The sequence below is a fragment of the Ursus arctos genome, unplaced genomic scaffold (assembly GCF_023065955.2).
Source record: "Ursus arctos isolate Adak ecotype North America unplaced genomic scaffold, UrsArc2.0 scaffold_24, whole genome shotgun sequence".
Lineage (NCBI taxonomy): Eukaryota > Metazoa > Chordata > Mammalia > Carnivora > Ursidae > Ursus > Ursus arctos.
The window spans coordinates 32,339,303-32,367,276 of NW_026622919.1; the positions used below are offsets into that span (position 1 = coordinate 32,339,303).

General features: G+C 36.9%; 1 protein-coding gene across 1 annotated transcript in view; it reads left to right on the forward strand.

The window, feature by feature from the left end:
* Positions 1-27,974, forward strand: part of DHX40 (DEAH-box helicase 40) — a 48,233-nt gene that overhangs the window by 7,261 nt on the left and 12,998 nt on the right. The window contains exons 8-12 of the mRNA XM_026517469.4: positions 9,163-9,262; positions 11,300-11,386; positions 11,528-11,710; positions 15,849-15,929; positions 16,891-17,048. Of these exons, the coding sequence (XP_026373254.1) occupies positions 9,163-9,262; positions 11,300-11,386; positions 11,528-11,710; positions 15,849-15,929; positions 16,891-17,048 (609 nt within the window). The remainder of the gene's footprint in view (positions 1-9,162; positions 9,263-11,299; positions 11,387-11,527; positions 11,711-15,848; positions 15,930-16,890; positions 17,049-27,974) is intronic.

Here is a 27,974-nt window from a genome sequence, read left to right on the forward strand (position 1 = left end):
GGTCATTATTAGATATTTAAGGTTCTCATTGTTTTCTGGAGATTTGATCCGCTGGCTCCTTAATAATTTACTTTGCTAACTGCTGAGGTAATTAAAAACTCATATGGTTGCTTTGGTATTAACCATTAACAGTATAAATGTATTTTTCTATATAAATAATTTCATTCTTTCCTTTGTTACTGTCACATTGAAAATGGCATGCTGAGTCTGCTATTGCTTCTTGTTTAATGGCCTGAAATCCAGTTTTTATACTATTAAAGGTTGCGAATGACCTCCTGTTTCTCAAATCTCATGGCTTTTTTTTCATTAGTTTGTATTTTGATTTTGTGATAACAATAAGTCTCCTTAAAATGCTGTCATCTGGGATAATATTTAATTACCTTATTCTCCTGACCACTTTTTCTCTAAGTGTGCTGCCCTCCCACCCTTCCCAGCCTTTGTCCCTCTCAAAATGTGACTGTTTTGTAAGGTTTTATCCGTAGCTTGCTGTTTTCTTAGAATTACCTGTTTTGAAGAGGTTGACTGTCTCTAGTTAAATCTCACTCCTGCACTCTAGAACTCCTGGGTCTCCTCACAGGGCTTTTTAGTCTGTGCATCATATCATCCTAGATCATTCAGTCCAAATAAGTGACAACTTCTACGGCTTTTTTTTTTTTTTTTTGTCTTGTCCAGATCATTCATTCTCTTTCGTTTTTCATTGTCATCATTAAAGTTGGGATCCTCAATTTGCTTTCCCGAGTTGTTAACATAACCTGTAACCTGTTTTCCCTGATGTAATTTACCATCCTACCTGCAGTGGTAAGCATCATCTTTCAAAAGCACAGCTCTGATTGTATCAGTTTCCTGTTGGGTATCTCAGCCATGCCCTATTACCAGTTGAATTAAAATGCTAACTTAATAACTTGGCATTCATTGTCCTTCCAGTGTGATTTCAGCCTGCTTTCAGCCTTAATTCCCAGTGTATGAGATTTTCTGTGTTGGCATATATATATGAATGGTAAAAATGTAGAGCTCGCTGTCAATAGAGCCATTACTGAAGGGTTTCGTTTGTTTATTTTAGTTTCCCTTCTGGTTCCGAGGGCTCCATAGAGGTGAGCTACTGGTAATCCATTATGAGCATAATCATATTTATGGGAGCAATTTCTAACAATGCAAAGAGGTATTCAAATAGAGTTGATGAGATACTGAGTAACGGGTGAGGTGAAGTTGGGAGTAGCAAGTTCCTCGGATATTAGGCTTTTTTTTTAAGTCTGGCTAATACAGTACAGCACTTATTTTCTTTATTATTGCTACTTCAGGTGATGGGGAGAAACACTATTATAATGTTATTTTCTTTATTTCCTATTATGTCTTAGGAACATAAAACTCGCACTTGGGAGTGAGGAGAGGGAAGAAGGGTTTCCTGCTTGTGAAGAGGGTTCAAAAATGACTCAGACCTAGGTTTAGTGAATAAGTGAAGATTATGGGGTGGATATGTTGTATTTGCTTTTATTTCTGGGCTAGCCATGAGGGTGGCTGACTGTTTTAAAGGGACATCTTAAGATATCACAATTGATGGGGTGCCTGGGTGGCTCAGTTGTTAAGTGACCCCAGGGTCTTGGGATCAAGCCCCGCATCGGGCTCCCTGCTCTCCTGGGAGCCTGCTTCTTCCTCTCCCACTCCCCCTGCTTGTGTTCCCTCTCTCGCTGGCTGTCTCTCTCTCTGTCAAATAAATAAATAAAATCTTAAAAAAAAAAAAAAAGACATCTCCGTAATTGACATAAAAAATTCTCAACTGTCAATTGCGAAGAGGTGCTATGGTATCCCTTCTACTGCCAAGATTATATGATCCCACTCCCTGGGCTGAACTTCTAACCCCCACCCTTTCCACAAGCTCAAAGTGTAGGCAGTATTTTTTTATTCCATTTCTTTCCACATCTTTTTTTGTGACAACATCTGATATTTCCTTAACTTGAACTCCTCCTTTCCCTTTTATTCTCTCCTCTTACTGGCTGAAATCCTGCTGTTCCGTTTCACGAGTGCAACCACCTCTATAAAAACCTTCCCTGGTTTCCCACCTCACAACTGGTGTTGATCTCTTCTTCATTTAAACCTCATTGTGCTTTGCTGCACCTCTTGTGGCACTTAACACATTCTACCTCGTGTATGGATGTCTCATCTCCTTCTGAAATTGTGAACTACTTGAGTATCATGTGTTGAAAAAGTCCTGATTAGATGTTTGTTAAACCGAGTTCCAGATTTTTCACTTTCTGCTAGACATTCTGTTATGTCTTGTATCAAAACGCTAGCTGTGTCTAGAGCCTTATTCTTGTTTCCCTCAAACCTTTTTGCTCTTCTGACTTCCCTCTTTTGTTCAAGATTTTGCAAGTCTTCAGGTGTACTGAAATATACCTGTTACTTCCTAAGCAACAAATATTTGCATGGAATTTGACTCTTTTAGCACTAAAAGTAATCATCTAAATTCAGTGCTTCTTAGCCTTTTTAGAGGGTGGAGTCTGAGATTCTTTTTAAAAGATAATGAAAGCCGTGGTTTCTTTTCCTAGAAAAATGCGCATTACCATGCAGGTCACATGGTAAACCTGCATTTTATAACTGGTTATCTATTCAGTTGGGGGTGAAAAAATAGTACATGTGTTTTCAGAATACATGAAGAAAAGGAAAGGAGCTTTACCTTATTATTTTAAAAGAGGAATACTGCATATTTAGATTATTGCGTTAATCCAAAAGTAGTTTTATTTCTGTTTTCTTCCTGCAAAATAAAGACATTATCTCACTTTGGCAAGTACCTAGAATTTGGCTTTGTTGGTGATAATTTCCTTAAATGTTAAGATTAAAGATGAGGGGGGAATAAGGCTAGTGAGCTTCACATAAAAACTTTTACTCTGTCCAAATGGGAAAATTTTTCTGTTATCTTATAAAGCATACATAGTTGTAAAGAGTACATAGTTGTAGAGTATGTAGTTGTAAAATAAAATCAGAAAAGTAAGAAAGATAATTAAACTTAGATCTCACCAACATGGTTAAATGATAATCACTATTAATATTCTGAGGTATATTGTTCTACTATTTTTTATATATTTAAATATATTTTTATTATTTAGCTTTTTCTGACAAAAAATGGCATTTTGTTATATATGTTCTTTAATGTTTTTCTCTTTAGCCCTTTGTAGAAATTTTTAAAGTGTCGAAAAGTACAGAAACAATCCATTTCCCACTGTGCAGAATTAACACAGTCTTAGTGTCTCCGCAATTTTGCTCCAGTTTTCCTTTAAGAAAATCACTCAATTAAAGAAAATACATAGTTTCATTATAAAGAATTCAAGCAGTGTCCAAAGTTACAAAAGTAAAAGTAATCACCCCAAGTTCCTCCATACAAAAATAACCAGATCTGTGTGTGTGTGTGTGTGTGTGTGTGTGTATGTACATATGGAAGGATAAGGAAGTAAATAGGTGGGTTGATAGAAATACTTTTTAAAAGTGAGATTATACGATTAGTTGCTTTTTAAAAAAGTATTTAATTTTATGTGAATTTACTTAAAGGAATTGTTAAACGTCAAGTAACTTTCTTTACCACATGAGAATTTGATATAAAAGGTTGCTTTCAAGTCTAAAAAGAAGAAAAATTTTAAGAAGTTGAAGTTAATCTCTTCTTTTTAGACCATGTGTGATTGGAGATCTTATCTGCTGATTCTTTGATTTGAAAGTTAATTAAGTACTTTGACTCTTCTGTATCTTTCTCTTCTGATTTTTTGTTAGTTATTTTTACATTGTTTAGATGTTTATCATCAATCCTTTTACCATGGTTTTTCCATTCTTAGGTTACTTTTGGTTAATTTTCAATTTCCTGGATTTTGTTAACTTTTTTTTCTTTTATAGAAGGGCTCTTGAGTGTTCTTTTTTGGTATTACTCTTCCATGTTTGAGAATGTCTTGCTTTTGCCTTTATACTTGAACTATATCGTGGCTGGGTTTTAAGTTCTTGGGTCACACTTTCTTTTCCTTAGAACTTGGTGGATGTTGTCCACTTGTCTTCTGGCACTGAATGTTGCTGAGGAGAAGTTTGAGGCCCTTTTTTGTAAGTGATTTGCTTTTTCTGTCTGCCTGAAAATTTCTCTTTTTTAAAAAATTTCTCTTGATTTTTAAAGTTCAGTGGTTTTTTTTTTTTTTTTTTTTAAAGATTTTATTTATTTATTTGACAGAGATAGAGACAGCCAGTGAGAGGGGGAACACAAGCAGGGGGAGTGGGAGAGGAAGAGCAGGCTCCCAGCAGAGGAGCCTGATGTGGGGCTCGATCCCATAACGCTGGGATCACGCCCTGAGCCGAAGGCAGGCGCTTAACCGCTGTGCCACCCAGGCGCCCCAGTTCAGTGGTTTTAATTAGGATATTTTTTGGTGTTGAGTATTTTATATTAAAATTTCCTGGAATTTGATGTGCTTTTTTAAAAAATCAACTTTATCGGGGTATAATTTACATACAATAAACTATGCTTGTTTTAAGTGTATAGTTAGTGAATTTTGACAAATGTACATACCTGTGTAATGACACCACAAACAAGATGAACTTTTCCGATGTGTTCTTTTGATCTGCAAATTCAGTTCTTATTTCAGGGAAGCTCTTTTGTGTTATATCTTTGAATATAATTTTTATGTATTTATTGGTTTCTGTACTTCAGGGATACCAATTATTCTTATGTTGGATTGCCTGTCTTCCATATTTTTTTAGCTTCCTTCTAGTTACTTTTTCAGTTGCATTTACTGATTATTCAAGCCTTTGTCAGGAATTTGATTTTCAGGTGTGTTACTGAGAATTCTCAAGATACTTTTGACTCACCCAAAAATAACTTCTTGGGGGCAGAGGGGTACAGTTTGAGCCAAGCAGTGTTGTACTTCTTTCTTTTCCTCCAGAACTGTCATCTTTCCCCCCCTTTGATTGACAGTTTCTGTTTATTACTTTAAGTTATATTCCTTTTCTTCTCTTTATCTCTCCCTCTTTCTCAGAAAAAGTTCTGCTTTGGAATCTTTTTGGGGGACTTTGGGACAAGATATTCTATGAGGAATTTTCATTGGCCTTAACATACAATGTGTCATATGCATTAATCTAGGAGCGTTACTTCATTATGAGTGTTGAGTGGTCTCCCAGTATCCTTGTTTCTTGCTAGACTTTGGACGTCTTCTTTGCCTCTTTACCAACCCCTCGCCCTCGCCATCAGTAACATCCTAGGACCATACTACATCTTGGTGAAAGTATTCCATTTCCCCTTGCCTTCCTGGATAGTGAAAATGTGCTTTAGGATATATTTAACTTTTTTTTTTTCCAAACCTTTATAAACAAACATAAAACTGGTATGTGTTAGAGTGCCTAGCTGGCTGGGTCAGAAGAGCACGTGACTCTTGATCTCAGGGTCGTGAGTTTGAGCCTCACATTGGGTTTAGAGATTACTAAAAAAATAAATAAATAAACTGGTATGTGTTTATACTTGGGGAATATGGTATTAAAGTATATGGGTGAAATGGAAATGAAATAAACATGAGTCTTGTCAAAATAGCAGTTTCAAGACTTTTTAATTGATTATAGTGAACAAAATGGTAAATGAAACTGAAATTTTGCTTAAACTGAACACTTAAAAAATTAGGTATTTTTAGAAATGGGTTGGTTGAAAAAGACTTGATTATAGATAAATACGTTCAGAAAGGACATTTTTAATTTATGTAAATTTTTAGGGTAGTGCGGTAGAAAGGATGTTAACTTATTTATATAATGCGTTTTTTATTTATCAATTCATTGAACTCTGTTGAGCATTTTCTTTTTTTTTTTTTTTTTTAATGATTTTTTATTATATTATGTTAGTCACCATACAGTACATCCCCGGTTTCCGATGTAAGGCTCGATGATTCATTAGTTGTGTATAACACCCAGTGCACCATGCAATACGTGCCCTCCTTACTACCCATCACCGGTCTATCCCATTCCCCCACCCCCCTCCCCTCTGAAGTCCTCAGTTTGTTTCTCATAGTCCATAGTCTCTCATGTTTCATTCCCCCTTCTGATTACCCCCCCTTTCTTTATCCCTTTCTTCCCCTACCGATCATCCTAGTTCTTATGTTCCATAGATGAGAGAAATCATATGATAGTTGTCTTTCTCTGCTTGACTTATTTCACTTAGCATTATCTCCTCCAGTGCTGTCCATGTTGTAGCAAATGTTGAGAACTCGTTCTTTCTGATAGCTGAGTAATATTCCATCGTATATATGGACCACAACTTCTTAATCCAGTCATCTGTTGAAGGGCATCTTGGCTCCTTCCACAATTTAGCTATTGTGGACATTGCTGCTATGAACATTGGGGTGCATATGGCCCTTCTCTTCACTACGTCTGTATCTTTGGGGTAAACACCCAGTAGTGCAATGGCTGGATCATAGGGTAGCTCAATTTTTAACTTTTTAAGGGACCTCCACACTGTTTTCCAGAGTGGCTGTACCAACTTGCATTCCCACCAACAATGTAGGAGGGATCCCCTTTCTCCACATCCTCTCCAACAATTGTTGTTTCTTGCCTTGTCTATTTTTCCCATTCTAACTGGCGTAAGGTGGTATCTCATTGTGGTTTTGATTTGAATTTCCTTGATGGCTAATGATTTTGAACATTTTTTCATGTGTCTGTTAGCCATTTGTATGTCTTCATTGGAAAAGTGTCTGTTCATATCTTCTGCCCATTTTTTGATTTATTTGTTTCTCGTGTATTGAGTTTGAGAAGTTCTTTGTAGATCTTGGATACCAGTCCTTTATCTGTAGTGTCATTTGCAAATATCTTCTCCCATTCCGTGGGCTGCCTCTTAGTTTTTCTGACTGTTTCCTTGGATGTGCAGAAACTTTTAATCTTGATGAAGTCCCATAAATTCATTTTATCTTTTGTTTCTCTTGCCTTTGGGGATGTGTCATGAAAAAGGTTGCTTTGGCCGATGTCGTAGAGGTTGTTGCCTATGTTCTCCTCTAGAATTTTGATGGATTCCTGTTGTTGAGCATTTTCTGTGGTCCAGACATTGTTCTGGGTCATGGGGATATGTCTTGAATAAAAGAAAATCCTTGTTTCATGGAGCTACACTGTAGTAGAACAAGTAGATCATAAATAATGTATAAACATAATTTGAACTACAAAGTAGTGTTAAAACTCCTTTGAACCATCAGGAAGAAATGAACTACCTAAGTCCAATACCTAAAAAATAATTCTTAACCAAAGTTAACTATAAATCCAAGAGAAATAGGTCTTTTTGGAATTATTTTTGTATTTACCTCAAAACTTTTCCATAGCTGCCTTTCTAGCACTTTTTCACTTGTGAAATTAATTTCTGAATAATGTGGAAGAATAGGCACATTACTCAACTTGTTTCAAATTTGTCTATCTGCAAATCTTAGCAAGTCACCTGACCTCTCTGGCATTTAGTTTTCTCTATAAAATCTAGTTATCTATAAAATGAGATGGTTGGCCTAGTTCCATGATTTTGAAACTGTGCTCATCTGTGCCACTCCTTTTCTCCCTTACAGTGGTTCAACTTTGGTTTGTTATGTATATTGGGAATACATGGATCTTTGAAAGATTTTGTTTGAGAATAGGTTTTGTATTTTATTATTTCAAAACAGGTTTTGTTAAGATTTTCTTGGCTATTAAAAAGAAAACAATTTGAGATTGCTCAAGTAGAAAAGATGAATTTTCTGAACAAATATGGGCATATCTTGTGGAAAACAAATACAGCCAGGCATTTAATTTTTTTTTTCTTCTTAAGGTATATATGTACTTACTGTTCTAATGTATAATGTACAATAGTAAATATATGTAACAGTTTAAAAAGATGTTATGCAACATATAAATAAAAATGCTAATAGTTTCTTTTCATACCCCCAGTAGATTGACTTACATACTCACTGGAATGATCACTCCTAATTTTTGGAGATTATTGAAGTAGAGTGATCCACCCAAACAAATCCCTTGCTTTGAAGTTCTTGATCTCTATGCACTTACGCACTCTATAAGTGATCTTTTCCTTCATCCCACTTAAGCCACCCATTCAGAAGCTTCCATCCTAGATATTGTCATTACCATCATTTCTGATCTCAGTTTTAAACATCTTTCTGATGATTACTTCCTGTTTTTGCCAAATACTCTACTGTTTGTATTTCAACAATTTTCAGAATACATTGACACTTGTCCTTTATCAACCTTCACTTAAACCTTCTTTCACCCATACTGTAATCATTTCCTTGCAAACATTCTTGACTCTCTTGTCTTATTTTGTGCTTAACCTGGCAGGAGAGCAAGTCTGGCCAAATCTGTCTTACTACTTAGCTTACACCCGGTCCCCTCAAGGCCTGGGAAGAGCCAGGATCCCAGAAATACTCTTGTCAACTTTCATAGCTAATTCATTATTTTCTTTTTGGACTTCCCTTCATGTACATTAACCACTTCCTTATGGTTCACAAGTTCATTTTTCTTCTTTGCAAGAGACTAGTCTAATCAAATAGAGCATTTCTTGGACCTTATTCCAAATTCTAGGAGAATCAGATTGCCCCAGTTTGGGGGAGATGTTTATCTTTGGTTCCATGAACTATGGCTGGAGAAGCAAGGTACTATAGTACAAGCATTGTTGCTGGGGTTCACTCTTCAGAATGTGTGGGTAGGGGAAATGGGTGTGGTGTTACTTGCTTAGAGAGGTAACCATCAGAAAGACACCCCAAAAAGTGCAAACCACTTAGCTAATTAATCTTTAAGGTAGAGAGAGGTCCATAATGTGTAGTCCATGGATGGGCTTCAGTGAGTCCCTGAACACCCTGAATTTTTTGAAATGTGTGTGTGTGTGTGTGTGTGTGTGTGTATGTGCCTTTTAATGGAGAAAAGGACCACAATTTTAAAATATTCTCAAAGGGAGCTATGACCTACATAAAGGACTCTGCTATAGGGTTTATTTTAGCAATAATAATCTGTGATTTAATGGATCTAGTAATGTTAGCAGTAAAAGGTGAGGCAAAGATAAATTTTGCTATTTTGAATTCAAGATAATTAAAGAGGTAAAGGAAACATAACTTTTAATGAAAAGAAGTAAGTTTTTCAAAAGTGGAGTTTGACAAATGCATGTTGTAAATTAACATTTTCTCTTTACATGTATTTTAGATCAACAGAGGAGAATATTCTTGCCACCTCCACCTGGAATTAGAAAATGTGTCATATCTACCAATATTTCTGCAACATCTTTGACAATAGATGGAATCAGGTACAACTTTTAAAGTTTCTTTTAAAGCCAAGGAAGCCACTTAGCTTTGAGTTTGCTCCTCTGTGCCCTCCACTAATTTCCTTCCCACCTATTTGTAATCCCCTACTATTTTTTATAATTATTGTTTGCCATGATTAGGAAATGGAGTAGGAGGAGGTACACATAGTATTCCTGATCATACTTTTTAACTACTTGTATTTGGCAATTTGTGGCTTTCTCCTCCCAAATTTAAGATTATTTGTAATGCTTCATGGGTTTTATTATTCATTATTCATTGAATAGAAAGCCAAAGCTGGGGCGCCTGGGTGGCACAGCGGTTAAGCGTCTGCTTTTGGCTCAGGACGTGATCCCGGCGATCTGGGATCGAGCCCTACATCAGGCTCTTCCGCTATGAGCCTGCTTCTTCCTCTCCCACTCCCCCTGCTTGTGTTCCCTCTCTCGCTGGCTGTCTCTATCTCTGTCAAATAAATAAAGAAAAAATCTTAAAAAAAAAAAAAAAAAAGAAAGAAAGCCAAAGCTGTTTTTCTGTACTCATTATCAGCGTATACTTGATATGATATTCCCTTCTCATCTGGTACCTCCACTTGGTGGAGTTTTATGTCCAAGTGTTTTATGTCCAAGTGTTTAGCTGAAGGTACTGTTTCTTACTTTTCACCCTTTTGTGAAATAAACTATGATGTGAATCTCTTATTTTTTAATGTAATTGATGATGCCATCAATTTTTGAGTAAATTTAGTGAAGAAACACTGGGAAATTTTAAGTCTGGACTGATGGTTAATGTGAAGTTCTTTTAGTCTATTGAACCACAGCCCTTTTGGATATTTATCTTTTATCCAGTATATTTTATGTCCTTAGCTAGAAGTCTGTCTGTCTGTCACAGGAAGGCTGGACCTGAATCTCAAAGATCCTATATCTTTCTTTTGGGTAAAATGATCACCCAGATCTAAGAGGAAGTTTAATTTCCTTTGCTTTTCTCCTTTACTTTAAAAATAATTATTTCACTAAGGGCTTTCACTTCTTTGGAGTAAGTTAACCTCTGTAATTTTCTGTTTCCAGCAAAGGCAAAAGTCATTAAATATTGTGTTTTGGAATGTTCCCTTAGTGAATGGTAGACTTACTACTATTCCTAACTTAGTTTTTTACCTGACTTGTTCTCTGTTTTGTTGATTTAAATGGTGTTATTAAAGGCTACCTGGAATTAGATTCTAAACCTATTAGAGTGGTCTAAAGGTGACTTTCGAGTTTGTTTTTTAGAGGAGAAATTCACATAATATAAAATTAACATTTAAAAGTGAATAATTAGTATTTAGTACATTTACAGTGTTGTACAAACACTAACATTACCTCTATCTACTTCTAAAACATTTTTAATACCCCAGAATAAAATCCTGTACCCTTTAAGCAGTTACTCCCCATGCCCCCTTCCATCCCAGCCTTTGGTAACCACCAGCCTATTTTTTGTTTTTATGGAGATCCTATTCTGGATATTTCATATAAATGGCCAAACAATGTGTGACCTTTTGTGTCCGGCTTCTCTCACTCATTGTGCTTTCAAGGTTCATCCACATTGTAGCATGTATCAGCACTTCATTCATTTGTATGACTGAATAATATTCTATTATATGTATATACCATAATTTGTTTATCCATTTATCCCTTAATGGTTAATGTACATTTAGGTTATTTCTACCTTTTGGCTCTTACGAATAGTGCTTCTGTAAAAATATGTCTACAAGTATCGGCTGAGCACTTGTTTCAGTTCTTTTGGGTATACACTTAAAAATGCAATTTCTGGGTCATGTGATAATTCTGTCTTTAACATTTGAAGGAACCTTCAAACCATTTTGCACATTGGCTTAATCATTTTACATTTCTATTAGTGATGTACAGGGGTTCTAGTTTCTTGACTTCCAAGTTTCACGTTTGATGTAAAAGTCATCATGTAGTTGTTAGTTTGGTAGAAAAGGAGAATCCAAAGTGGCTAAAAATCAACAAGTCTTATTTTCTAGAAACTTAACTGATTTTCATTTTTCTTAGATATGTGGTAGATGGTGGCTTTGTGAAGCAGTTAAATCACAATCCCAGATTAGGGTTGGACATCCTGGAGGTGGTTCCAATTTCAAAGTAAGTCTCTATGTCAAGCTTTTTTGTTCAAAGAACAGTTTGTTAGGTCATTTTTAACTGGTTTGGGGGTATGATGTTAACTACTTAGGAAACTTACAGTACATTTTGCGGACTTCTGGTTTTTTTTTTTTTCTTCTAAAGGAGTGAGGCATTACAGCGAAGTGGCCGAGCTGGCAGGACTTCCTCAGGAAAATGCTTTCGGATCTATAGTAAAGATTTTTGGAACCAGTGTATGCCTGACCATGTGATTCCTGAGATTAAGAGAACTAGTTTGACATCTGTAGTTCTGACCTTAAAGTGCCTTGCCATACACGATGTTATAAGGTATGTAGACAATTTGAAAAAAGAAAAATTTGTTAGGATGGAGCCAGATTATTCCTCAGAATTCTTTTGAGGTATTTGACTCCTACATCCCCCTCATTTTGAGGTTTAGCTAAACCCAAATAAAAGGCTTCTTTGCAGTGTTCCCGTGGTTTGATTCCTTGCACCTATTTTAACCTTGGCCTAATGGGGTGCTTCATGCTGATGTTTATTTGGATCATTTAGTGACCACTGTTTATCTGTAATGAAAGGTGTATGATGACCCTTATTCCAATCAGAAAGTGGTTTTCTGGTAGCATCTTTTGTATGACCAGCACTGTAGAAAGTACTGTGAGAGATACAGTAATACTCTGTGGTATCATTTTGCCTTCACTAAACCTAATTTATATTAGGAAAACAAGATTCAGACACATGAGAGAAAGAATGGGACAGCTGTTAAGTTACTCAAATGTAACTATATAATTAATTGGCATAGGATAGAATATTGTTGTAGGGGCTTGAAATTTCATATTACACATGGTATAGGAAGTAATGAAGGAAAATACTGTTCTTGGTCTTAATTTTAGTCTAAATTGTCTGCAAATGTGAAAGTGTCAGGAACCTAGGGAGGAGGTGACCGTGCATTCTTTAAATTCATAAGAAGGGAAATAATTACTAGGTATATCTAAATATGTATTGTATACTCTTGGAAAGCCAATTAATAATTGGATAGTTTAAAAGAAGAGATTTTCTAAATGAGAATATAAATCTTTGAAAGAGGAAAGCATATAATATATGAAATTCTAGCTATAATCATGAATGATACCAATGAGAAAAAAGAATCATTTAAAGAAATCTAAATGGCTAAGCAGAAAGCTTTCAGATGAACCCAGATTTTAAAATAATATTCGTGATATGATTTTTGTGAATAATATGTAATTACAAAGCAACATATAATCAAGAATAAATATGTATTAGAAAATAGGAATAATATGAAGAGTGGCATATAATTAAGAATATATATTAGTAAAGTAGGAATAATAATTACTTAACATCATCTGCACTGAGTTATTTTTCCATCTTAAGTTTCAAGACTTAGAATGTACTAAAGGTCCCCAGAATGCTAGAGACAAAAAAAAAAAAAAAAGATTTCTCCTCTCTCTCTCTCTTTACGATTTTATTTATAAGTAATCTCTACACCCAGTGTGGGGGTCGAACTCACAACCCCGAAATCAAAAGTCACATGCTCCACCAACTGAATAGCTGGGTGTCCCTCTCCTCTCTCTTTTTAATATGTTTGTAGAATAAGGAGAAATAGAGCCAGTATTATCTTGCAGATTTTGGGTTATCTAAGAGAAATTATGCAGAACAGGTTGCCAGAAAATTGTGAGAAATACAGATGTTTTGATTTATTCATTTAGGAAAAGGGCAGAATCTGGAAACAACTGCCCAGTATGCTTGAAATTGATCTTTAGCAAATTCTAGCAGAGTTTATTAGAAAAATGGTTTTAGAGAATTTAATGGTGACTTACAGTAATCCATATGAATCAAAATAGTTCACAAAGAATATGTCATAACAAACCATTTCCTTTTCAGTTTGAAGACAGGACTGTCCATGTATCGGGTACACCATAAAAATTTATTGAGTGAAAACCTAGTGTCTCTTGTTTTCTACACAGTTTATGATAAGATTATATCTACCTATTTATTATGTATCTATTGTATCTATCTTATCTTTGTGAATAAGGATGACAGTACTGCTGAATATAGTTGCCAAATAGCCAAATCCAGAATGTATTGATTAATTGCTTAGCATAGCCTAGGTGGAGGTTTTGCTGATAGTATGGTGAACTTTGCTCTTTCCTGGTGAGCATTTTCAAGGAAAATATTAAAGATATTGAAGTCATGGTTATAGATTGCCAGAAAATATCTTGCTATCTAATCATTAGATGATTAAAACTGGAAGATTTAGAATGATCTTAATAGGCAAAAATCAACAAGGCAAAAGTCTGAAAGGTTACATCTTATATTCTTTGTTTTGGTTATACATTAAGGAAATACATGTGGAAAAGATCTGAAATTATCAGATCACCACAACTTAGTATGAGCTTACAATTATTATTCTGTTTAGAAAACTGAAAAATTCCTACTGGCATAGACTTTAGTTATATTAATAGACTGCAATGTCCAAATGACTGAAACCATAGCATTCCTTTTCTGTGTTGGTCACTCTGCATTTGGAGTTCATTTATGGGTATCAGCACATTTTCTGAGGATTTTGACAAGCTAGTATTTCTGAAAGACGGTGATTAGGTATGGTGGGTCTCTTAGAAAGCAAATAATACAAGGAGTGCTTGACAAATTTGGTAATTGGTATAATCAAGGGAGAAAAATAATGGTAGTTTTTACAAATCTTAAAGGGCATTCATGTAGAAGGGGAAGCTGACTAGTTTGGTATTGCTCTAGGACAGGGGTCGAAAACTATGGTCCAGGCTCACTGGCTGTTTTTGTAAATTAAATTTTATTGGAACACAGCCATGCATATTCATTCATGTATGATTGCTTTTGCTACAACAGCAGAGTTGAATAATTGTGACAGAGACCATATGGCCTACAAAGCTAAAATACTTACTATCTGGCCTTTTACAGAAAGTGTTTGCCGACTCTTGCCCTAGAAGATACCAGGACTTGTTGGTACAAGTTGTAGGAAAACTGACTGTAGAACAGTCTACAAGATTTTTGTTTATTTGTTTTTAAATAGAACTGTGAATGGACTGGAATGGACTTTTATGTAAGGTATTGGACCTTTTGTCCTTTGTTGGACTTTTTCAAGGTGAGAAATTGGAGTAAATGATTTAACCATCTCAAGACTTACGGTGGAAAAAGTAATCCAGTGCAGATAATATTAAGTAATTATTGTTCTTAATAAGACAATGTGTATATATATATTCAGGCTTGGTTATATGCCACCCTTTGTGAATATTATTGTCTCATATTCACTAATAGTATTGTGGTTATGTAAGAGAATGTCTTTATTTTCTAAGATTTTATTTATTTATTTATTATTCATTTATTTATTTTAGAGCGAGTGTGCATGTGAGCAGGGGGAAGGGCAGAGTGGGAGGAAGAGGAAGAGGGAAAGAATCCCAGGTGGACTCTGCACTGATTGTGGAGTCCGATGTGGGCCCCATCTCAGGACTCTGAAATCATGACCTGAGCCAAAATCAAGAGTGGTACACTCAACTGACTAAACCATCCAGGCACCCCTAAATTTTCTTTATTTTCAGAGGATGCATGCTGAAGTATTTTGGGGGTGAATTGACATTGTATTTGCAACTTGTTTTCAGATCGTGCAGGAGAAAATAAGAATATACATACAGCGAATTGGTAAAATTAATCAAATATACTTATCGTTTTATTAAAAGCCATATTAAAGTGCTATTTATCAACTTGTAATGTTTGCCCACTTTCAGTTTTTCCCCACTGGTTTATAAAATTGTAATTAAAATTGTGGGCTACAGAACAGAGTAGATTTGACCTTGTCTATGAAGAATGGGACAGGAATAAGATAGGTAGAGAAGAATGGGGAGTGAGTGTTACAGCTAAGGGGGATCAAAAAGAAGTATTTTTTGAAATAGGTAGAAGAGTGATTCAGCACTGAGTTCTACTCCTGAAACCAACATTGAACTGTATGTTAACTAACTGGAATTTAAATAAAAATTTAAAAAGAAAAAAAAGAAGAGTGTGATTCAGAAAAAATAATTTCCTCCTTTGCTGAATGCTGATCATGATCATAGAATGCTTAGGAAAAAAAAAAAGAGGAGAGAGGAGGGCTTGAAAAAGAGAAGTAAAACCTTTTAAAGAAATTTTCAAGTCTGTATAAAATCTTAAAATGGTCAAGGAATGGGGTGCCTGGGTGGCACAGCGGTTAAGCGTCTGCCTTCGGCTCAGGGTGTGATCCTGGCGTTATGGGATCGAGCCCCACATCAGGCTCCTCTGCTATGAGCCTGCTTCTTCCTCTCCCACTCCCCCTGCTTGTGTTCCCTCTCTGGCTGGCTGTCTCTATCTCTGTCGAATAAATAAATAAAATCTTTAAAAAAAATAAAATAAAATAAAATGGTCAAGGAATGGACTCTTATTCATATCTCATTTAAACACACAGGTTTCCCTATTTGGATCCACCCAATGAGAGACTCATTTTGGAAGCTCTTAAACAACTTTACCAGTGTGATGCTATTGACAGGTAAAACAACAAAAAAGCAACCACAACAGATGTTAATCTCTTTCTGTTTCATTTTATTATTTTAAAAGTTTTTTATTTTAAGTAAACTCTGTGTCACACATGGGGCCCAAACTCACGACCCCAAGATCAAGAGTCACATGTTCTACTGAGCCAATCAGGCACCCCAATCTCTCTTTATTTTATTTATTTGAGAGAGAAAGAGAGGGAGAGAGAGTGCCAGGGGAGGAGCAGACGGAGAGGGACAAGCAGACTCCACGCTGAGTGCAGAGCCTGATGCAGTGCTTGATCTCATGACCCTGAGATCATGTCCTGAGCCAGAATCAAGAGTTGGGTGCTTACCTGACTGAGCCACCCAGGTGCCCCTTCAATCTCTTTTTCAAATAGGGTTCTTAATAGTTTCCTTTATCAGTAGAAAATGATATGTTTGAATTGAATGGATTGTTTTATCTGAAATTAGAATTTCTCCTCAGTTTTTCTTTGGCACAATTCTGAATTTAAAAATGATATGATAAAACTATGTTTATATTTGGTATTATTTAACAAGTAATTTTTGAGTACCATTTCAGCGCCAGGCTTTAAGCTGGGTATATGAAAATAATAAGAGAGCCAGAGTCCTTGTTTCCATGATTGTACAATGGGGAAAGATTTGGTAATTATCATTCTCCTACTTCTTCAAGGATGTCCTCTATGCTTCTGCGGAATTTTTTGTCTTTTATTATAGTACTTTATTCTGCCTCATTGTTTAGTTTTTTTTAATATATTGGCCCTTGAAAGCAGAGAATATATCAGCTTTATGTTTTCTTTTATCAGTGATTTAGTGTGTCATGTTTCTTATATTGAATTGAATTTCTGGAGTTGATTTAAGGTAATATAAACTATATCTGACTTATTCTGAATGATGAACATTTCATTTGTACTGTCCCAAGATAGAAAGACTTAAGAACCTTTTCTTTCTATTAAGGAGTGGCCATGTGACCAGATTGGGTTTGTCTATGGTGGAATTTCCTCTCCCTCCACATCTGACATGTGCAGTAATAAAGGCTGCTTCTCTGGATTGTGAAGATCTGCTACTTCCAATAGCAGCAATGTTGTCTGTGGAAAATGTCTTCATTAGACCAGGTAAGAAGTTTATTGATGAGTTTTTAAAAAATTAATAGACTATAATTTTTTTTTTTTTTTTTTAAAGATTTTATTTATTTATGTGACAGAGAGACAGCCAGCGAGAGAGGGAACACAGCAGGGGGAGTGGGAGAGGAAGAAGCAGGCTCCCAGCGGAGGAGCCTGATGTGGGACTCGATCCCGGATCGCCAGGATCACGCCCTGAGCCGAAGGCAGACGCTTTAACGACTGCGCCACCCAGGCGCCCCAATAGACTATAATTTTTAAAGTAGTTTTAGCCTTAAAGAAAAATTGAGGATAAGTACAGACGCACACAGTTGCCTCACGATTAACATCTTCCATTAGTGTGGTGCATTTGTTATTATTGATGAGCCAGTATCAATACGTTATGATTAACTAAAAAGGTCACTGTATTGTCTATTTGGGTTTTGACAAATCTGTAATGATACATTTCCACCATTACAGTAATATACTAAATAATTTCACTGCCCTAAACATCCCCTGTGGTCCACCTGTTCATCCCTACATCCCTTCCCCAAACCCTTGCAATTACTGGGTTTTTTTACTGTCTCCATAGTTTTCCCTTTTCCAGAATGCCACATAGTTGGAATCATACAATACGTAGCCTTTTCAGACTGGCTTCTGTCGCTTAGCAATGCTCATTTAAGGTTCCTTGTCTTTGCGGCATAATAGTTCATTTCTTTTTATTGCTGAACAATATTCCATTGTATGGAATTTATCCAGATGTATGGGACATCTTGGTTGCTTTCAAGTTTTGGCAATTATGAATAAAGCTGCTGTAATACATGCACAGGTTTTTGTGTGGACATAGGATTTCAACTCACTGCTGAGTTATAGTATAATAATATGTTTATATTTGTAAGAAATTGCTAAACTCTCTTCCAAAGTGTCTGCACCATTTTGTGTTCTCACCAGCAATGAGTCTGAGAATTCCTGTTGCTCCACATCCTCACCAACATTTAATGTTGTCATTGTTTTAGATTTTGACCATTCTAATAAGTGTGTGGTGGTATCTTGTTTTAACGTGCAGATCCCTGATGATATATGTTAACCATCTTTTTATATGCTTATTTGCCATCTGTAGTTTTTGTTTTTGTTTTTGTTTTTTTTTTTTGGTGAGGTGTCCATTCAGGTCTTTTTATTTTATTATGTTATTTTATTTTATTTAAAGATTTTATTTTTAAGTAATCCCTTTACCCAATGTGGGGTTCTACTTTTTTTTTTTTTTTTTTTTTAAAGATTTTATTTATTTATTTGACAGAGATAGACAGCCAGCAAGAGAGGGAACACAAGCAGGGTGAGTGGGAGAGGAAGAAGCAGGCTCATAGCGGAGGAGCCTGATGTGGGGCTCGACCCCGGAACGCCGGGATCACGCCCTTAGCCGAAGGCAGACGCTTTAACCGCTGTGCCACCCAGGCGCCCCATGGGGTTCTACTTATAACCCTGCGATTAAGTCGCATGCTCTACCAACTAAGCCAGCCAGGCATTCTCAGGTCTTCTTAAATTGGGTAGTTTTCTTAGTGTTGAGTTTTAAGAGTTCTTTGTATATTTCAGATAACAGTCCTTAATCAGGTATGTCTTTTGCAAATATTTTCTCCAAGTCTGTGGTTTATCCTCTCATTCTTTTGACATTGTCTTTCATAGAGCAGAAGTTTTTAATTTTAATGAAGTCCAGTTGTCAGTTACTTCTTTCATGGGTCATGCCTTTGGTATTATATTTGAAAAGTCATCACCATACCAGGTGTTAGGTTTTCTCCTATGTTATCTTCTAGGAATTGGATGTCCATTTGTTCTAGCTCCATTTGTTCAAAGGGTATCCTTTTTCCATTGAAATGCCTTTCCGCCTTGTTAAAGATCGTTTAACTATATTTGTGTGGGTCTATTTCTGGGCCCTGTCTTCTGTTCCACTGACCTTTTTTCCTATTCTTCTGTCAGTACCACACAGTCTTGAATATTGGAGCTTTATAATAACTCTTGAAGTTGGATAGGGTCAGTTCTCTGACTTTGCCCTACCCCTTCAACACTGTTTTGGTTATTTTGGGTCTTTTCCCTTTCTCTATAAATTTTTCAACCGGTTTGTTGATACCCATAAAATTAGTTGCTGGGACTTTATTTGGGATTATGTTGAATCTGTAGATCAGGCTGGAAAGAACTGATACCTTGACAGTATTGAGCCTTCCTATTCATGTACATGAAACATCTCTCCATGTATTTAGATTCTCCAGTAATTCCAGCATTTTTTATTACCATATATCTAGCCCCATGGGACATGAAACTGAGGATAAACGAATTTTACATTTTGTTACTCTTTAACTTAGTTGTTTGAAATAGAGAGTTTATAGTGTTCCTGGCTGAGACTTAATTTCCTTTCACTGGTAAAGGAAGATAGTATGGTGGACCTTTGCCCTGTTATAGGACATTAGTAATATATTAACTTTTCTTCCCTAGACTGAGAAGAAGTGGAAGTTCAGCCCTTGTATCCTAAGAGAATTGTTTTGAGGTTCCCATGTCTTTAAACTTCTGCTTCTTTCCTTTCTTGGTGTGTCAGTATGGACACAACTTACTTCATCTCATAGCAGCTTTAACTTTCTTCTAATGGGGGTGGAGGGTCACAATTTTTTTTTAAAAAAGAGTTTCTGGGAGAGCCTGGGTGGCTCGGTCAGTTAAGCTAATGACTCTTGATTTTGGCTCAGGTCATGATCTCAGGATTGTGAGATCAAGCCCCCATGATGGGCATAGAGCCTGCTTAAGGTTCTCTCTCCCCCCCGCCCCTCCCCCCTTGAATGAATGAATGAATAAAAGAACTTCTGAGTAGACAGTGTATCTTGCCTGGAGCCAAGACCAACAATAGTGTGTGCTGTCATACTAGCCATATCCCTTTATAGGCTGTGAGTGTGTGTCCAGATTGATCGATTGATTGCCAAGACTATAATGGAGGATACATTTTTCTATAAAAATACTCTGGTTTAATCAGTGTGCTCCCTATCCCCAAAAGATTGTAGTCTTTTTTTTTTCCCTCCCCCCTAGATTGTAGTCTTCAGTGTCAGAATTTTGGTTCTAGTAATACCCCTAAATACAATTGTTTTTTTCTAGCGAAGACGAATATGCACGGGCTCTTGGGTGGCTCAGTTGGTTAAGCATCAGCCTTCAACTTAGGTCATGATCCTGGAGTCCTAGGATTGAGCCCTGCCTCTGGCTTCTCACCAGGAAGTCTGCTTCTTCCTCTGAACTTCCCCCTCTCCTGCTCACTCTCTCTCAAATAAATAAATAAAATCTAAAAAAAAAAAAGACTATATGCAGTAAATAAGGTTGGCTGGGTGGTGGGTAGGGGATAGATGAAATAGGTGAAAGGAATTAAGAGAAACAAACTTCCAGTTATAAAATAAATAAGTCATGGAGATGAAAGTACAGTATAGAGAATGCAATCAATAGTATTGTAATAATGTTTTATAGTAACTACGCTTACTGTTGTAAGCACTGAGTAATGTATAGAATTGTTGAATCACTATGTTGTACACCTGAACCTAACGTAGCATTGAATGTCAGCTATCCTTTAATAATAATCTTTAAGTAAATAAGTTTGGCTGGGTTTCAAAGCTAAAAATACTCTAAAAACTATTAAAGAGTATGAAAGTGAGAGTCAAGAGATCAGGGTTCTAACCTGACTCCACTGCAACCTAATTATCTATTGGCCTAGTTTTTCTGGACTTCATTTTTCATTTGTAAAATCAGGGAGTTAGATTAGATTAGGGTGATCCAGTCTATTGTCTTGTAAGACCAGAAAAAGGAACTGGCTTTCCTCATTGGAATTTTTAAATAGATGAAACCACTCCAGTGTTTTTTTTTTTTTTTTTTTAAGATTTTATTTATTTATTTGACAGAGACAGAGACAGCCAGCGAGAGAGGGAACACAGCAGGGGGAGTGGGAGAGGAAGAAGCAGGCTCCCAGCAGAGGAGCCTGATGTGGGGCTCGATCCCATAACGCCGGGATCACGCCCTGAGCCGAAGGCAGACGCCCAACCGCTGTGCCACCCAGGCGCCCCGAAACCACTCCAGTGTTAGCTCTTTTCTTTTTAAATTACCTTTTTACTATATTACAATTTCAAACTTACAGAAATGTTGAAAGAATAGTAAAGGAATTCCTCTATACCTTTTACCTAGTTTCAGCAGTTTTTAACATTTTGCTGTATTTGCTTTACTATTCTTTTTCTCTTTCTCTGTTTCTCTCTGTATATATGTATGCATTTTATGTCTTTTATAGAGTCATTTCGGAATGTTACACCCCCTTACCACAAAGTATTGATAATGTATATTTACTAAGAATAAGGGCAATCTCTTATTTAACCATAGTACATTTATCAAAATTAGGGAATTTAATATTGACACAATACTATTATCTAGTCCAGAGTCCATATTCAAATTGTCCATTGTCCCTAGAATATACAAAAGTAGTTTTAGAATTTCTAAGATACACCACTGTCTGCTGACAGTTTTTATTTATTTATTATTATTTTTTTAAGATTTTATTTATTTATTTGAGAGAGAGAGAGACAGAGTGAGTGAGAGCACCAGTTTGGAGGGGAGGCAGAGGGAGAAGGAGAAGCAGACTCCCCCACTGAGCAGGGAGCCTGATGTGGGGTTTGATCCCAGGACCCCAAGATCAAGACCTGAGCCGAAGGCAGATGCTCAACCAACTGAGCCACCCAAGGTGCCCCTACAGTTTTTATTTTTGAGGTAAAATGTACATGTAGTGAAATGTATAAATCTTAGGGGTATAATTCAATTAATTTTGCAAAGTGCACATACCCATATAACCCATACCCCTGTCAAGATATGGAACAGTTTTATCACTCTGGAAAATTTCCTCAGTGCCCCTTCGCAGTCAGAATCTAGCTATCCCACCTCCCCCCCCCCCCCCCACCCAGTCAGCCATTTCTCTGTTATTTTCTTTTTAAGCTTGGCTTTTCTGAAACTTCATGTAAATAGACTTACATGTACTTTTTTGTGTTTGGCTTCTTTTGGTCAACCAGAATGTGTTGAGATTCATCCATGTTGTATTTATCAGTGCTTTGTTCTTTTTATTGAGTAGTAATTGCACTGTATGAACATACTACAATTAGTTTTTTTTCCCCATTATCCTATTGATTTGAATTGTTTTTTGTTTGGTGCTATTTATAAATACAGCTGTTAAGGGGCGCCTGGGTGGCACCATCCATTAAGCGTTGGACTCTTGGTTTCAGCTCAGGTTGTGATCTCAGGGTTCTGAGATTGTGTCTGAACTGGGCTCCAGGCTCAGCACAGAGTCTGCTTGTCCCGCTCTCTGCCCCTCTTCTCCTCCCACCCCACCCTCTTGCGTGTACACACTCTCTCTCTCAAATAAGTAAATCTTTAAAAAATACATATATAGCTGTTTTGAACATTCCCGTGTAGGTCTTTTGTAGATGTATATTTTCCTTTCTCTTAGGTAACTATCTAGGAAACAAATTGCTGCATTATTGAGTAGGCATGTGTTGAAGAAATTGCCAACCTTTGGGTGCCTGGGCGGCTCAGTAGGTTGAGCATCCCATTTCGGCTTGTCCTGGGATCAAGCCCCCTCCCCCCACCCACCCATGCAGCCCTCTATCAGGCTCCACACTCAGTGGGGAGTCTGCTTGGGATCGGGATTATGTCTCTCCCTCTGCCCCTCCCCCTGCTCACATTCTCTCTTGCTCTCTCTCAAATAAATAAATCTTTAAAAAAAAAAAAAAGAAAAGAAATTGCCAGCCCTTTTCCCAAAATGGCTATACCATTTTAAAATTCCATCAGCAATGTTTGCACCACATGTCTTCCTCAACATTTGGTGTTGCCTTCATGTTATTTTATACATTCTATTATGTATTGGTGATCCCTCCTTATGGTAAAATTTGCATTTTTCTGCCGGCTAATCTTTTTGTGCATTCCTGTGATTATTGGCCATTTATCTGTCTTCCTTTGTGAATTGTCTGTTAAAATCTTTTACTCAGGTTTTAAATTTATTAAAACATTGTGGAATCTCAGAGTTTTTAATTTATTCTGGATACAAGTTATTTGGTAGATATGAGTTGCATGTAGTTGTTCCCACTCTGGGCTTTTCTGTTTACTTTCTGAGCAATGGCTTTTGATGAGGGGAATTTTTGAATTTTGATAAGTTTAATACATCAGCTACTATTTTTGTGGTTACTATCTGAATGCTAAAAGATCTTTTCCTGTCCCAAGATCATGAAAATATACTTCTCTCTTATATTTCTATTGATATTTACCTAAAAGCTTTACAGTATCGAGCTTTTAATAAAGTTAGTACAGTGATCCACTTGAAATTAAGTTTTGTATATGGCATGAGGTAGAGGTCTAGGTTACTTTTTTTCTCTGTGAATATCCACTTACTCCAGCACATTTATGGAAGAGATTTCTTTCCCCACTGAATAGCATGGCACGTTTTTAGAAAATCTATGGACTATATATGTGTGACTCTTTCTGGTTTTTATTTTATTCCATTATCTGTTTGTTTATCCTTATGTCAGTGCCACTTTGTGTTGATTACATAGCTTTATGATAAATTTTGAAATCAGATAAGTCTTTCAACACTGTGTTCCTTTTTCGATACCCTGGTGGTTTTTCCATATTCCTTGCATTTCTATACAAATTTTAGAATCAGCTTATCAGTTTTTTCAAGAAAAAGCCTGCTAGAATTTTGATAGGGATTGTGTTGAACCCTTTATTCTTGTTGCTTTTGCTTAACATGTCCTTGATGTAGATGATAATATACATCTTTAATCACAGTTTACTCAATATTTTATTGCCGCTTGTAAAATACAGGAAACCTTGCAACAATTTATTTCCATTCACTCCTCCATCATGTGTGCTATTGTTGTCATATAAATTACATTTACATATGTAGCAAACTTCAAATACAGTATTATAATATTTCCTTTAAACCTTCATATGTCTTTGAAAGAAGTTGAGAAGAAATGAAAAATTAAGGCCATTCCAGTACTGGAAGTAGAAGGTCAGGTATTGGTTTAAAATTTCTTTTTTCTTTTAAAGATTTTATTTATTTATTTTAGGGAGAGATAGTGCACGTGCATGCATGCCTGCCTGTGCTAGCAGAGGGGAGGGGCAGAGGGAAAGGAAGAGAGAGAATCTCAAGCAGACACTGCTGAGCATGAAGGCTGAGGCCATTGTAAGAATCAATCCCACGACCCTGAGATCATGACCTGAGCTGAAACTGAGTCGGTTGTTCAACCAACCAAGCCACCCACACGCCCCTGATTTTAAAATTTTTATTTAGAATCTTCTGTCTGTGGATGGATTGTTGACTCAACTTTTTAGCTTGTTCAGGTCTTAGGGGTTTTTATTTGTTTGTTTATTTTTAAGATTTTATTTTATTTATTAGAGAGAGAGAGAGCACAAGCAGTGGGGAGGAGCAGAGGGAGAGGGAGAAGCAAACTCGCTGCTGAGCAGGGAGCCTGATGCAGGGCTCGATCCCAGGACCCCAGGATCATGACCTGAGCCAAAGGCAGATGCTTAACCAACTGAGCCACCCAGGCGCCCAGGTCTTAGGTTTTAATTATGTGTTCTTTGTTTTTTTGTCAAGTCCTTGAGTTGGTTTTTGGTATCTCGAAGGCCTTTATTTGGGACCTACACTTTAGGAAAATGTTATTTGAAAGTGACCTATATTTGTAGGCACTCAAGGAAAAGGGAGTCTTCCCTTTGTTAACCTAATACTTGGCGTTAGATATCTGTGGACATATTTCTAACTCTTTAGAATATTCAGATAATATAGCCAATAGGAATATGTCTTATATTCTGTGCTTTGATTTGGTGAGTTTTTTTTTTTTTTTTTTAAGATTTTATTTATTTGAGAGAGAGGGAGAGTGAGAGGGAGAAGCAGATTCCCTGCTGAGCAGAGAGCCTGATGCAGGGCTCTATCCCAGGACGCTGAAATCATGACCTGAGCTGAAGGCAGACGCTTAACCTACCGAGCCACCTGGGCGCCCCTGGTGAGATATTTTTGATTAAGTCTTGCCTTTGTGAACACTTGATGTCAATCATGTTAATGGATATGAAACATGAATTACCCCCAAAGCACTAAGGTAGCTCAGAGATTCAGCACTTCTAAATTCCACAGAATAAAAATGCAACTATAATGCAGCAGTGGCCTTTTCTATTGTTACGTCAGACACAGGATTGAGTTTTTTTCCCCTTAGATACTGACCTAGGCCTCTTTTTTAAAAAATAGGTAGTACATAGACGCCTGGGTGGCTCAGTCAGTTAAGTGACTACCTTCAGCTTAGGTCATGAACCTGGGATCCCAGTCCCCTGCTTTGTGGGGAGTCTATTTCTCCCTCTCCCTCTGTGCCTCCCCCTGCCCATGTGCCTGTGCGCTTTCTCTTTCAAATAAATAAAATCTTTAAAAATAAATAAAAATAGGTAATACATGAGGTGTTATTGTCAAATATGTTACATTTCTATGTTGATAGGCCCAACAGCACAACCTTATAGATAATGTTTCATGCAATTTCTTTTAAAATCACATAAGGGGACATAATAGAAGAAATAATCGTACTCTCTTTTTTATTTACCTACATATTTACTTTTAGCAGTGCTCTCTTTCAGTGCCATTCAGATTACTGTCTGGTGTCACTTCCTTTCAGCCTGAATAACTTCCTTTATTATTTCCTGTAAGTCAGGTATGCCAGCAATGAATTCTTTCAAGTTTTGTTATCTGGGAATGTCTTTATTTTGCCTTCATTTTGAAAGATCATTTTACTGGATATAGGATTCTTAAATGACAATTCTTTCAACACTGTGAATAAATATATCATCCCGCAGTCTTCCAGCATCCATCTCATCTAATGAGAAGTCATTTGCTAATTTTATTGGCATTCTCTTATGCATAATAAATCGTTTTCCTTTTGCTGCTTTCAATATTTTGGCTATATTATGAGTCTGTGGGTCGTTTTGCTTTTATCCTACTTGGAGTTCATTAAGCTTCCTCGATTTGTAGATTAATGATTTTCATTAAATTTTGGAATTTTTCAGCCATTATTTCCTTAAAATTTTTTCTACCTCTTCCTCTTCTTTCCTTCTGGCAGTCCCATTATACAAGTGTATGTTCGTGTGCTTAATGGTGTCCCACATTTCTCTGAGACTGCTCATTTTTCATTGTTCTTTTTTTTTCTCTGTTCTTTGGATTGCATAATCTCTCTTGATCTATATTTTGCTGATTCTTTCTTCTTCCAGCCCAAATCTATTGAGCCCCACTTCGCGAAGTTTTCGTACCAGTTCCAGCAGTCAGCTACTGGTTGGTTGCAGGTTGTACTTAATATCTTTAAGCTAGTGATGTTTTCACCCTTTACTGTTGAATCTGTGTTGTGTGGTTTGGAGACTGTTTTCACGGTTCAGTTTGAGTTTGTCTTGTATTCAGCCATAGACCAGGGGCTCAGATGTTCCCTTTCCTTTTGTACCTCCTCAGAAGTTACAGCCTTGGCGATCTGCATAGTCTTTCAGAATGTCAGGACAACTATGGGTTTAACTGGTTTCTCTGATCTTTCTGTTAAGGTTTTGGCCTGCCTTTATTTCTTGGTGGTCTGCCTCTAATGGTAACAGATTAAGCTGTTAGTCTCCACTGATTGCTAGCTGATTGCGGTTGTTTTTGACAGTGCTCTTGGGGCATAAATTACTCTATAGTCTGATCCAAATTAAGTTGGGCACCTTGGCAGGGGCAAAGTATTGCTGGTTTTTAATAGTGCTTGTCTCTATCCTCTCCTGGGAAGAAACTGTGCTGTGGAGCAGAAGCTGGGAGGTTGGAAATGGGCTCTTCACTGGCTGCCCCACCAAGATCCTCCCTATGGAGCAGAAGCTTGAAGTGGGAGGTGGTGGGGACTGGTGCTTTGGTTACCACCACTGCCCAGTATACATCTTCCCCAGCATAAAGCTTGGTGAGATGGCATCTGTGGATATTCACCGTCTGCCAAAAACAAAAACAAAAACAAAAACCTGGTATAGCTCTAGGAAACTGGGAGTAGTGGGAGCTACCACTAGAACAGCTGAACTCACTAGAACAGCTCTTCTGCAATACAGAGCTGTGAGGGAATGGAAAGCTGTAATTCGCGGTCATTGGCTGTTCCCCCATTCATTAGCTGTTCGGCCTTGATCCTCCTTACAGAGTAGGAGCTGGAGGTGAGGGAAAGGCTGCCGCTTTCAGGCTGCTAAGCCCTCTGGAATAGTTCTTCCACACACAAAGCTATGGGGGGTTGAGTGCAGTTCCTACCCGAATGTGATCCTTCCTTCTGTTCTTACTGAAGTCCATAGACTCACTCAGTCTCCGAAGACTTTGAATGTTTGGTAATTTTGACCGGCTTTTAACAGATGTCTGTCTGGGAGAGAGGTTTCACCTAACTCCTCAAATCATCATTTCCAATATATGTACATGGTGAAAAATTCAAACACTACACGAAGAGTTAAGTGAAAAGTAAGTCTTCCTCTCCTAAACATGTCCTTAGGTCTGATTCCTAGAGGCAACAATTGCTACCAGTTTTTTGTTCATAGCTCAGATACTATGGCCTATATATAAATATAAAATTAACTTTTAAACCTGGATCATGAAGAGCTTTAGCTGCTACAAAATGTAGCTTTAGCTTTTGAGCATGTGACTTGCTCTTGTTACACCCAAAATATTTATTGGCTTTCCAGCTATTTCTATAAGTATTCGTAGTCTTTATAGGTTAAGCAGTCCTTTCTGGCTTGGATCTTTGTAGATCACCTTATTTATTTTATCATATACTTACTGGTAAAACTAGGTAGTATTCTCACATCTAACATTAAATTAAGATTATAAACATCAAGATGATCATACTGTCAACATTTTCAGTGATCTGTCTTTTG